At 50.2% G+C, this 11,337-nt stretch overlaps 2 protein-coding genes and 1 long non-coding RNA gene across 3 annotated transcripts; 2 read left to right on the top strand and 1 right to left on the bottom strand.

Moving 5' to 3' along the window:
* Positions 1 to 3,410: 3,410 nt before the first annotated feature.
* Positions 3,411 to 9,716, bottom strand: LOC120652035. Its single transcript, XR_005666422.1, has 2 exons — positions 8,686 to 9,716; positions 3,411 to 4,323 (listed from the first exon to the last, which is right to left on the bottom strand). It is a non-coding gene; the product is annotated as an uncharacterized LOC120652035 (long non-coding RNA).
* Positions 4,467 to 7,360, top strand: LOC120652034 (putative receptor protein kinase ZmPK1). Its single transcript, XM_039929721.1, has one exon. The coding sequence runs from the start codon at positions 4,609 to 4,611 to the stop codon at positions 7,048 to 7,050; it is 2,442 nt and encodes an 813-aa protein (XP_039785655.1). The 5' UTR covers positions 4,467 to 4,608; the 3' UTR covers positions 7,051 to 7,360.
* Positions 9,717 to 9,925: 209 nt separating the features above from the next.
* On the top strand, positions 9,926 to 11,031 carry LOC120648090 (peroxidase P7-like). Its single transcript, XM_039924852.1, has 2 exons — positions 9,926 to 10,110; positions 10,548 to 11,031. The coding sequence occupies exons 1-2, from the start codon at positions 9,926 to 9,928 to the stop codon at positions 11,029 to 11,031; spliced, it is 669 nt and encodes a 222-aa protein (XP_039780786.1).
* Positions 11,032 to 11,337: the final 306 nt, after the last annotated feature.

Genomic DNA, 11,337 nt, shown 5'->3' with positions numbered 1-11,337 from the left:
GCCTCTAGCTCGTCGGGCTCGGTGCCTGGGGCCCGCTCCCGGGCGCAAGCTCCGCCGCCTCCCGGCCAGCGTTCCTGGAGGTGGGGAAGACAGTGGCGCGACTGGTCCTCACCGACAACAACTTCACTGGGAAGATTCCGGCGGGGTAAGAAGCACCAATAATTTGAATGGATCTTGGCATTGCTTTGCTTGCATTTCGATGAATTGAATGCATTTCTCCTATTATCTATCTTCCGCGAGTAACTAACGAAAGCACTAGCTTGCTAGCTCTCGCTCCTCTGTTTCCTTGCTTGTCCTGCTCTATTCTGTTCCCCAAGCCCTGTGCCCCTGCCCCTGCTGATGGAGCTAGCAAACCGGGCAGGTTACAGCACGCACACGTGCAGCGACGCAGGCACGAGCGGGCGTAGGCCGGGGCGAGCAGACGGCACCAGACGGCAGCCCAAATCAAGCAGGAGCAGGTCAGCTGTAGCAGCACCAGGAGCAGCACTGGTCCGAGGGCCAGGGGCCAAGGGGCGCGCCGCGTGCGGCCAGCGAGCAGGGCGGGCAGGTGCCCGCCTGGCCGTGGCGCGGGGCCAGGGCCCAGGGGCGACGTGCTCGCGCGTCTTCCCGCCATGGCCTGCTCCCGAGCGTGCGCCTGGAGAGGATGGCGCTCCCGAGCCATGGCCACCAGCTGTGCGCCGCTCCCAATGCCCCCGGGGCTAGGGCCCAGCGGCACGGGGAGCGGAGGCCGGAGAGGAGGGGGGGAGCTCGGTGACCGGGCTGGTGACAGAGGTAGAAGACGAATATGACAAGTGGGTCACGGGCACATGAACAAACGGCAGGGGCACAAAGGACATTTCGCCTCGCCTTACTGACCGGGTGCCAACGTGGCCTGCCGCCGTGTCTTGCCACGTAGGCAAAAGTGGTAAAAACGTAAGATTTCCAGCTACAGTAGTGCTAAATCTGTAGGAGCTCGTTTAAGAGTGCTAAACCAGCGAGTGACCTTCCCTATAATGATAAAAATGTAAATAACCCGTGGTCGGGTGGGGCATAGTCTAGCTTAGTTGGGGTGGGGGGGGGGGGTTAAAACCGCCATATGCCGTTCGTACGCGTACGTATAATACCAATTTTGATATACGGTGGTATAAAAATAAGGGGTACGGAGAATCTCCTTCCCCTCTTGCATTAACGTTCATTTTTAGTATTTCTTTTCATAATATTTAGTTTTAGCAGTCTTTTATTTAATATATTTTTTCGCATTAGTATTTTCATCTAGTTTTAGCGGTCTTTAATTTAGTTTTGTTGTCTAGTTTAGATTATTGTTTGTTTATTTTTACTCTGTTTAGTGCAGGTTAGTTTCAGTCTTTCGTTAGTACTTTCGTGAAACTAGATTTCCTTTCCTGTCTCCGTCTAGTTTATTAGTGCACGTCTACTTATTAATCTCGTGTTACTTTTCTTATCTGCAAGTTTCAGCCTTTCGTTAGTATTACTCTTCGCTTTCGTTAGTATTACCAGCTTTCGTAGCTTAGATCTTGTCTAGTTTATCGCTTCAGTTAATATCTTTTATTCTCTGCTTTCATACTTGCATTATGTATTTACTATTAACGTGCACGCGCGTGGCTTATCACTCATGGTTGTCGTGTGCACGGTCACCCCTACCGTTACACTATTGCGTGCAGGCTGTGCTTGGAGTAGCAAGAAGCTCGGCTGCGCGTCGAGTGAGCTGGATCAAGGACAAGCTCATTGCTCGTGCCACGTCGAGCATTCCAGGGCGTGCGTCCCTAAGCAATAACGGGATAAAAGACAAGACCGAGAGGAAGGAGACTGATACTGAGCACGTCACACGGTTGCCATCGAGGGAGATCATCAGTCCGATCGGAGATAAGGTTGAGAAGAAGGAGATCAGCAGCGATCGATCGCCGGCAAGGACACCAGAATTTTTACTAGAAGTGGAAGAGTTACACAAAGTTCGCGAAATGATCACAAGGGTTTATGCACTAAGAACAGGCAAGCATTTTTTGGTTGTATCCGAAGACATGGAAAGGGATGTTTTTATGTCAGCAGACGAAGCCAAAGCTTATGGACTTGTCGATATTGTAGGGGATGAAATGATAGTATATGAATCAAATAATATATGGATCAAAGAAATACTACTTCTTCTGGATCCAAAATTAATAAAATAAAGAAATCCATTTTTTTCAAATTTTTAAATAAGGAATAAATCATGTATATATCTAAACAACCTTTTCATAAATTTAAGCAACCCTTTCGTAAATCCAAACAAACTTTTCATAAATCAAAGCAAACTTTTCGTAAAATACTAGGAAAAGCCCATATGCGACGAAGATTTTTTGTTGCTGTCGGAATAAGAAAAAGTCCAAATCCCATTGACATAATAACTGGAAGTGGGAGAAGAGGGATTACCCAGGCATATTGATATGTATGTTCCATAAAAAAAAGAAATAGCAATTTTTAATTGAAATTTTTAGTTCAATTTTTCTATATCGGTAAGGTCGGAGTCAAGAGGGCCTTGAGCTGAGTGTCGTTGGTGGAGGTCGAGCGAAGCGAAAAGAAGGCGTGCTTTGTTTATGCTTTTTAAAAAGAAAATCGTTGGAAAGTCGTATTCGTCTCCATCCAATCAATGCGTAGATGATCGATCGTCGTCCTCACCTGCAACCAAACCTCACGCAAATCGTGTCCTGGCGGGGGCCGTCGTCGCTTCCACTCCTCGTCGGCTCTGCCGCGCCGCGCACGACGATGGCGGCAAGCGGGCGTTGCCGGTGGCCCCGTCGACCCGACTACCACGGCGGCGGGCGGAGCTCAACTGGGCCGGCGCCTCGCGGAAGCGGGACTTTTGGCAGCGAGACGAGCTGGCGGGCGGCGAGCGTCTTCGTGGAACTGCGTCGAGCAGTTGACGCCGCCGAGGCAGCGAGCGGTGGCGAACAAGAAGACGCGGATGAGCAGAAGAAGAAGATTGATTCGTGAGCAGTTCCATCTTTCCAAAATCAAACACTCGCCGAAAAAGTAGCAACTGAAATGTACCGCTATTCTTCAGACTTCGATGCAGTTCAGACTGGCTGCCTTCAACTTCAAATCATCCATGTCAAAATGGCGTGCAGTTGGATATGACGCCATGGAAGTGGTCCTGAACTCGCGCCCGTCATGCGTCACACACCTGTGTGTTCTTGGAAGTCTAGCAAACCATACTGGAAAATTCAACTGGCCACTCTGAGTTCATGGAACCATATGAAGCAACCAAACAAAACATCTAGCTTAGGCACGTTGTATAGCATGTATAAATCTACATTTTAAAGGTAGCTCAGCTTATGTTACACATGTACAAACAAGATAAAGAAGAGGGGGTCAGACAAGGGTAGGAGATGGATGTGCTGTGCTTGCTCTTATCAAACTTGTATACTAAGTATTTCGTCAATGGAAAACTCAACATCAGATCAATTTAACTACTGCAAATTGCAGTTACAAATTAGTCACTGATACGGACGCCAAGGGCCATTGCATTGAACAGAATAACTCATTTGCAATAGTGAACGAGCAATGTTTTCCCACACTCGTGGTTAGGGATAGTCCCACATTTTTTGGGTCATTGGGTCGACCCAAAACTTGATAAAATGAACTAGAATGACATACTATGTAATTAATTTGGGGAAGAAAATAAACTAAAATGAGAAACCCAAAAATACCAATGGGTACCCACTTGCATCCTTACTCGTGGTAACCAAAAACTGACCGTCACTACCATGCCATGCCAGTAGCTCTTTTGGTGTGGCCGCAGTCCCATATATCTCAAAACAAGCCCTGAGGTCGTTATTTGGAAACTAATCTCTCTTCTCTTTTTTTTTGAAACGAACTAATCTATTTCAAAAGGAAACAAAACAAAGAGAAGTGGCACCCATGACTGGACTCTCAGCTCCAGCCCTGGATCGACCTTTGGAAATTGGGACCCACGCATAGTAGTAATCATGAATTTGCAAACTCCCTGCGTCCGTCAACGTATTTTGTCCGCGAGCCTAGGATGCAAAGGGCACGTCGCACGTGCCATCTTGCATTTTTCAATTTCAATTATTGTGGTATCTGTTCGGTGCGTCTGCAGCAGCCGATTTTGGTATGGTTTGGCTTCACAGGAGCTAAAGCAACATGTAGCCTCTTGAGGTAGATGCCATCAATAATGTGGCCATAGGTTTCTTGACCAAGACTGCAACGACTGCAAATTGAAACCAATCCGTTTGGAAAACTCACATCAGTCTCTGTCAGAGTCCCCATGAGTAGCTGTCCAAATTTGACGACGAACAGAAGCTAAGCCATGTGCATTCCCCCCTTCGAAATCTGCCAAATTAACAACAGATAGAAAAGGTTAGGTAGCAATATAGTAACGTTTAGGACCCAAGATAATGCACAAATCAGATGCTGACATAAAGGCAAAGTACATCATGACTCCAGCCAACCATATTAAACATGAGAAACAACTTTGAATATGGCTGTGATCCTGAACGCCTACCCTCCGTGCTCGTGGACATCGTATGAGAGGAGAATTGAGAAGTGCAGCTTGGGCATAAGAGAGCTTGAGAAGCAGCGCCCTCATTAGCCCTACCATCTGTTCAGACTTCAGCCATGGCAACATTGCTCGCCATCCTTCCACTCCTATTATCACTGCATCCCCTCCTCTCGAGTGCTGCGCCTCGAGACACTCTACTGCCGGGATCCTTGCTCTCCGTCAACAAGTACCAGACTGACATCCTGCGCTCGCGGGACGGCACTTTCACCTGCGGCTTCAACAGCATCTACACCAACGCCTTCACCTTCTCAATATGGTACACCCACTCGAGCAAGACTGTCGTCTGGACTGCGAACCGCGGCCGCCCAGTGCACGCCAGGGCGGCGGCAGTCACCCTGAAGAAAGGCAGCGCCTTGGTCCTCACGGACTACGACGGTGCGGTGGTGTGGCAGGCCCAAGGCGACAACTCAGTAGACGTGCAGTATGCTCAGCTCCTGGAAACCGGGAACCTTGTCATGAAGAACTCCAGCGGCATTGTTGTGTGGCAGAGCTTCGATTCACCAACAGACACCCTGCTCCCCACGCAGCGCATAACTGCAACCACGAAGCTGGTCTCCACCACAGGATTGCATGTCCCAGGTCACCACATATTTCATTTCACGGACTCGTCGATATTGTCCCTTTTATATGACGATGCAGATGTTCATGAAATATATTGGCCAGACCCTGACAATGGGGAGTATCAGAATAACAGGAATCGGTATAACAACACAAGGTTTGGGGGTCTAGATGATACCGGAAATTTCTTTTCAAGTGATTTCGCCAACCAGCAAGCACTTGTTGCCTCTGATCAAGGTCTTGGGATCAAAAGAAGGCTCACTCTGGATCCTGATGGCAATCTCCGGCTCTACAGCTTGAACAGTTCAAATGGGGGATGGATGGTTTCCTGGATTGCAATGTCTCAACCCTGCAATATTCATGGTTTGTGTGGTCCAAATGGGATCTGCCACTACTTGCCGGCACCTACATGCTTTTGCCCACCAGGTTATGTGATGAACAACCCTGGGAACTGGAGCCAAGGCTGTAGTCTTCAAGTAGACATTAACTGTACCATTGACCAAGTGCAACCTGTCCAGTTCGTGCCACTTCCTGGCACCGACTTTTGGGGATCTGATCAGCAGCATTACGACCAGATATCCTTGAAGGCTTGCAAGAACAAATGTAGGAGAGACTGCACCTGCAAAGGCTTTCTGTACCAGGGAGGAACAGGGTCATGCTATCCAAAGTCTTTCCTTTTCAACGGGAAGGCATACACGCCGCCTAACAAGTCATATCGCACCATGTATCTCAAGCTCCCCATGAGTGTTAATATTTCAGGCATCTCTGTTCCCCGAATTGATTTGCTTATTTCAAGAGAGTACCATCCTGATTGTAGAAAGATGAGCAATAAAACACCACTGGAACCATTTCCAGAGATTCACAAGACCAGTCAGGGGGAAGCAAAATGGCTTTACTTCTACGGGTTTGCAGGTGTAATTTTTGTTCTTGAAGTTTTCTTCATTGCGTTGGTATGGTGCTTTGTTTTGAGAAGGGAGTTGGGAGCGTCAGAAATACAGGCAGTTGAGGAAGGGTACAAGGTGATGGCTAGCAACTTCAGAAGATACAGCTACAAAGAGTTGGTGAAGGCAACCAGAAATTTCAAAGATGAGCTAGGAAGAGGAGGCTCAGGGATCGTCTACAAGGGAATCTTAGATGATAGTCGAGGAGTGGCTGTTAAGATGCTGGAAAATGTAAGGCAAGGCGAGGAAGAATTTCAAGCAGAATTGAGCATAATTGGGAGAATCAATCATATGAATCTAGTAAGAATATGGGGGTTTTGCTCTGAAAGCTGCCACAGGATGTTAGTCACCGAGTATATTGAGAACGGATCATTAGCTAACATCCTATTCAAGGAAAACATTCTGCTAGAGTGGAAGCAGAGGTTTAATATTGCGTTAGGTGTAGCGAAGGGTTTGGCTTATCTTCACCATGAATGTCTTGAGTGGGTAATACACTGTGACGTGAAACCGGAGAACATACTCTTGGATCAGAATCTAGAACCCAAGATTGCTGACTTTGGGTTGGCGAAACTGTTGAACAGAGGTGGAACCGATCAGAATGTGTCACGAGTGCGAGGAACCATAGGCTACATCGCTCCAGAGTGGATCAGCAGTCTTAAGATCACAGCCAAAGTTGACGTGTATAGCTATGGGGTTTTGCTTATTGAACTACTTTTGGGTAAAAGAGTTCTCGACCTGGCTGTAGGTGCCGATGAAGAGGTGCATAGGGTGCTCAGGAAGCTTGTAGGAACGCTTGCTGATATGTTGGATAGAGAGGAACCCTCTTCAATTGCCGAGGTTGTGGATTGCAGGCTGAACGGACAATTCAACTGCACGCAGGTAAGGACACTGATCAGATTGTCTGTCTCATGCTTGGATGAAGACAGGAACAAAAGGCCAACTATGGAATCCATAGTGCAGATGCTACTTTTAGCTGATGAATCTTACAGCAAAAGCTAGGTGATGATCTACATAATAAAGTGCCTACAGGTGGAAATACTTAGCAGGATGTGAGTCACTGTAATGCAATTATAAGGTTACTTTATTGCATTGCTGCATATTTCTCATATTGTATGGTCATTTCTTTGGTTTTCAATCGGTAGCTGATGTTTTGCATGCTGATTGCAAGACATAGTTGATCAGTTCATGCAGCTTCAGTTAGATCTAATTCGAAATTCCTAGAATAAGGAGTAAGAAGTTTTATTCTCACCAACAGGGATATCTTTTCTCTAGAATAATATTTACAAGGATAAGAATATGTTATTAGCTACATTATGTTTTGTTGGTTGTGCCCCTGTACTGTTTTGATGTGGAACCTTTGCTTTCTCATGGAGCAAAAAACACATTCCTTGATAAATTAACAAGGAATATGGCAGTCACAGGCACTATGAAAGTGTATTGATACAATTCCAGTGCTATTCATTTCACTTTCGTACCAATAAAAAAAAGAAGGGAAAATTCATGACACAACGTGCTAGTACAAGAGGCATGCAAATTAAACACATTCATGCATATAGCAAATATAAGTGTTAATCACCATAAGAAACTTCCAATCACTTATCAGATGAGATCAACAAACAATTGATCAACAAAATATATGCAGCACAATGATACAGATGGAAAATACTTGCCTTTCACCAATCTATTTGCATTATTCAGGCCCATTTTAGTGCATTGTTTTTAGTATAAAAATGAAGGGCCCATACATGAAGTGACCAGAAAAAGGAACTTAGGAGCAAGACTGATTGAATGTGTGCCCAGTCAATTAAAACGAAATTTTGTATATGAACCATAGAGGTTAAACAAAAAAACACTGTTATCTATGATCGCAGATATATGATTATAATGCAAAATATACTTAGAAAAATAGGCCATTGGTCATTTCATACAGAATCTAATATTATGCCATTTAAAGAGCAATGAGACATAGCATGCAAGTTGTCAATGGAACACATCTAGTAAATGAGTGATTACACAAAAGCAATGAGAGTAAGTCTTGGACTCTCTGTTGTAGGGGGGAAGGGGGCCGTGCACAGTATGGTATCTGCAAGCACAAGAGCCTGGAATTGAAAATAATCAAAATATGTAGATGTTTAGTACAAAAGCAGCCATATTGCTGTAAGCAAGATACCATCTTATCTTATTATATGAAAAGAGGGTCGTCACAGTTGTTCTGCATGTATGATTTTTAAGAATTCTGTAGGTTGCACGAGTTGCAATCCAAAGCTCAGGTGTAGATACATCTGAGATTGAAAAGTATCCATACTAATTAGAATAGCATTAACTTAGTGGAGTATCTATAATGAAAACTGATGATAAAACAAACGAGTGTAAAGATATGTTTGATAGAATCAATATCAAGCGGACATCTTAGTGGCTCATGAGTCATCCTAACATTTACATGATCTTTCAAACTAAGAAAAAAAGGAATTAATACAACAGCAGTATGCACAAGCTCATTGGTAAGGTCAAGTACAACATACAAATTGCCACGAGTTTCCTGAACTAAGTCACTGAGATTCAGATTTCCATCATGGCACTAACCATTTCTACAAGCTGAGAGAGAAAGATAAGTAGCTTCCATAGAGAAATTACCTCATCTTTACAAGTGAGTTTACCTGAGGGAACCATAGGACAATGAGCGTCTTTAATGACAGGTGACAGGGCAATGGAACACCATTCAAAATACAAAGACATGCGCTGGAAACTCATGTTTAAGCAGTGCACCCGCATAATCCCAGTGCATGACTTCTCCATGTCCCGAAGCTCATGACTTCTCCATGTCCCGAAGCTCATTTTTCAGAACTTCTGACCATTTCTTTATTTGGTGTCCTGGTTGCCAATGGCAAGCCTTTGCACTTCTCAACAGCGGCCCTTCTGCAAATTTTGAATATATCTCTTCTTGACCTTCAAATGCAACTTGCCAGACCCTTCTCCGTCTTGTGAGTTCCTTATGGCGAGCAGTAACTAGGATAATGCAAACATCTGCAGTGAAGAAAGGTGAATTGAGCAATGGCCACATCAGCGTGGCCACCTTCAATGGCCGACTGCTCCGTGGACGTGGCCGAGTGGCCGAGCAGCAGTGCAATCGGACCAACTATTCCGGCAAACACCACCCCGTAATCCTCTTCCAGCAAGCACTATGTCGCCCGAACGCGGCCACTGCATCCACGTTTTAGGACATTTGGTTCTTCGCTTCCCTCCGCTCCGTTTCTGTCATCTCGGCATATGTTTCCCAGAACCTGCCTGTCCTCTTCCTTGGATCTCGCCGCTCCGGTCCTCTAGCCTTTCGCATCTTCCAAAGGAGCCAGAAACCCGAACAATAGGAGCCCAGAAATGCGCAACCGAGGTAGGCAAGGCGGCGGTTTGGCCGGCGGTGGTTGTGCAGCGGAGTTGAGGCGTGCGCGGAGGAGCGGCGGAGGCTGGGAAACGGCGGCGCCCCGAGGCATGGCGACGGCAAGGTCGCCGCTGGCTGCGGCTGGCCGCCAGGCAGTGGTGGTCGGCGGCGGCGGTGAGGGCGCCGGCCGCGGTTTGCCGTGGGCGGAGTAGGGGACGGGCCGGCGAGGGGGCAAGGTGTGGGTGGCGGCGCAGGAAAGCGGTGGGCCGCCGGGGCCTCGGGGGGTCGGGGGCGGGCGCGTCTCTAGCCTCTAGGTAGGGAGGCTTTTACATGTATACCTTGTCACAACGTGTATGTCTCTAAAAAGTTTGGAGACACTTCTATACTATCGTCATTCTGTCTCGTCATTCTGTCTCGACTGCTGTTAAGTTCCTGTCTCGTCATTCCGTCCACCTGCTGTTAAAACTTAACAGCAGTCTTGACAGGGGGGACTTTCCTATGAAATTGTCTATTGTGCCCCTTACGCTGTTAAAAGTGTCGTCCTCCTCTGCCTTCTCCTGGCCACAGGCTCCCTTGCGCGGACCAAGAAAGAAGAAGAAGCTGTCATCGCCGCCCAAGAGCAAGAGGAAGAAGAAGGGCGCGTCCTCGCCTGTCCCGGCCGCCGAGGCCCGTTGCCAAGAAGCGTGAGGCCGCCGAAGCGCCCACCACCGACGCCAAGGCCCCTGCGCGGCCCCTCCCTCGCTGGCCCACACCCTCGGATCCCGGCCGCCGGGGCGGCCGCTGCGAAGGCGGCCAGGCGGGGCCGCCGCGGGGCACGGGCGGCCGCGGCGATGACGGCCGGGGCAGTCCGCCGCGCGGGGAGGACGGCCGTGGCGAGGGCGGGGGGCGGGGTCGCTGAGCAGCGAGGGCGGCCCCGAGAGGCCGGGGCGAGGATGGCCGAGGCGGGGCGGCCGCGCGGCCAGGGCTGCCGCGGCGCGGGCGGCCAGGCGGTGCCCTAAACCCGGCGCTGCAGCCGGCCGTGCGGTCCGCGGTGGCGCGCGCCGTGGCGGCCGACTCGGGCCGTGCCGCCTGGACGCGCGCGCCGCCATCCGCGACGCCGCGCTCGCGACTGGCCCACCAGGGCCGACCCCTGCGCCGCGTGGTGCGGCGTCACCTGCCGCGCCGGTCGCGTCGCGGAGCTCCGCCTCTCCGGGCTCCGGCGCACCCGCGCGGGGGCACGCCGCGCTGCCTTCGCCGTCGACCCGCTGCGGGGGCTCACCTGCCTCTTCTTCCACGACTGCTTCGTCAACGGCTGCGACGCCTCCGTGCTCCTCGACGACGACGGCGGCGAGAAAGGCGCCGGGCCCAACGCCGGCTCCCTGCGCGGGTACGAGGTGGTCGACGCCGCCAAGGCCGCGGCCGAGGCTGCCTGCCCGGGCACCGCCTCATGCGCGGACGTGCTCGCGCTCGCCGCCTGCGACGCCGTGTCGCTCCTGGGGCCCCTCGTGGAACGTGCGTGTCGGCCGCTGGACGCGCGCGCCGCCAACCGCGACGCCTCCCCTGGTCCGGCCTGCCCTCCCTCGTCGCCGCATTTCGGGCCAAGGGCCTGTCGGCGCGCGACATGACGGCGCTGTCGGGCGCGCACACCGTTGGCCGAGGCACTTGATGAGCTTGAGGCCGTCGTCGACCGCGCGCGCGAAGGCCTCCTCTGCCATGGCTGGAAGCTGGGAGGGAGCTCGGCGCGGGGTAGGCGCGGGGCGGCCACGCGGCGAGGGCGGCGGGGCGAGGACGGCTGCGGCGAGGGCGGCCGCGTGGCCAGGGCGGCATGGCGGGGACAGTCGGGGCGGGCCGCCGGCGTCGTCGGAGGACTTGCGCATTGTGACATCCCAAAAATCTAACAAAAATAAATCGCGCGCTAACCCTTGTTTTGT

The sequence above is a fragment of the Panicum virgatum genome, chromosome 9K (assembly GCF_016808335.1).
Source record: "Panicum virgatum strain AP13 chromosome 9K, P.virgatum_v5, whole genome shotgun sequence".
Taxonomy (NCBI): Eukaryota; Viridiplantae; Streptophyta; class Magnoliopsida; order Poales; family Poaceae; genus Panicum; species Panicum virgatum.
The sequence above is the reverse complement of the archived record's forward strand: the minus strand, read 5'-3'. Positions and strand labels throughout refer to the sequence as shown.

Excerpts from the sequence above, each read along its gene's own strand:
- LOC120652034 (XM_039929721.1), top strand. The coding sequence starts at position 4,609 with ATGGCAACATTGCTCGCCATCCTTCCACTCCTATTATCACTGCATCCC.
- LOC120648090 (XM_039924852.1), top strand. The coding sequence starts at position 9,926 with ATGAAATTGTCTATTGTGCCCCTTACGCTGTTAAAAGTGTCGTCCTCC. Across the intron at positions 10,111-10,547 it reads GAGGCCCGTTGCCAAGAAGC|GGCCGACCCCTGCGCCGCGT; the intron begins GTGAGGCCGCCG and ends CTGGCCCACCAG.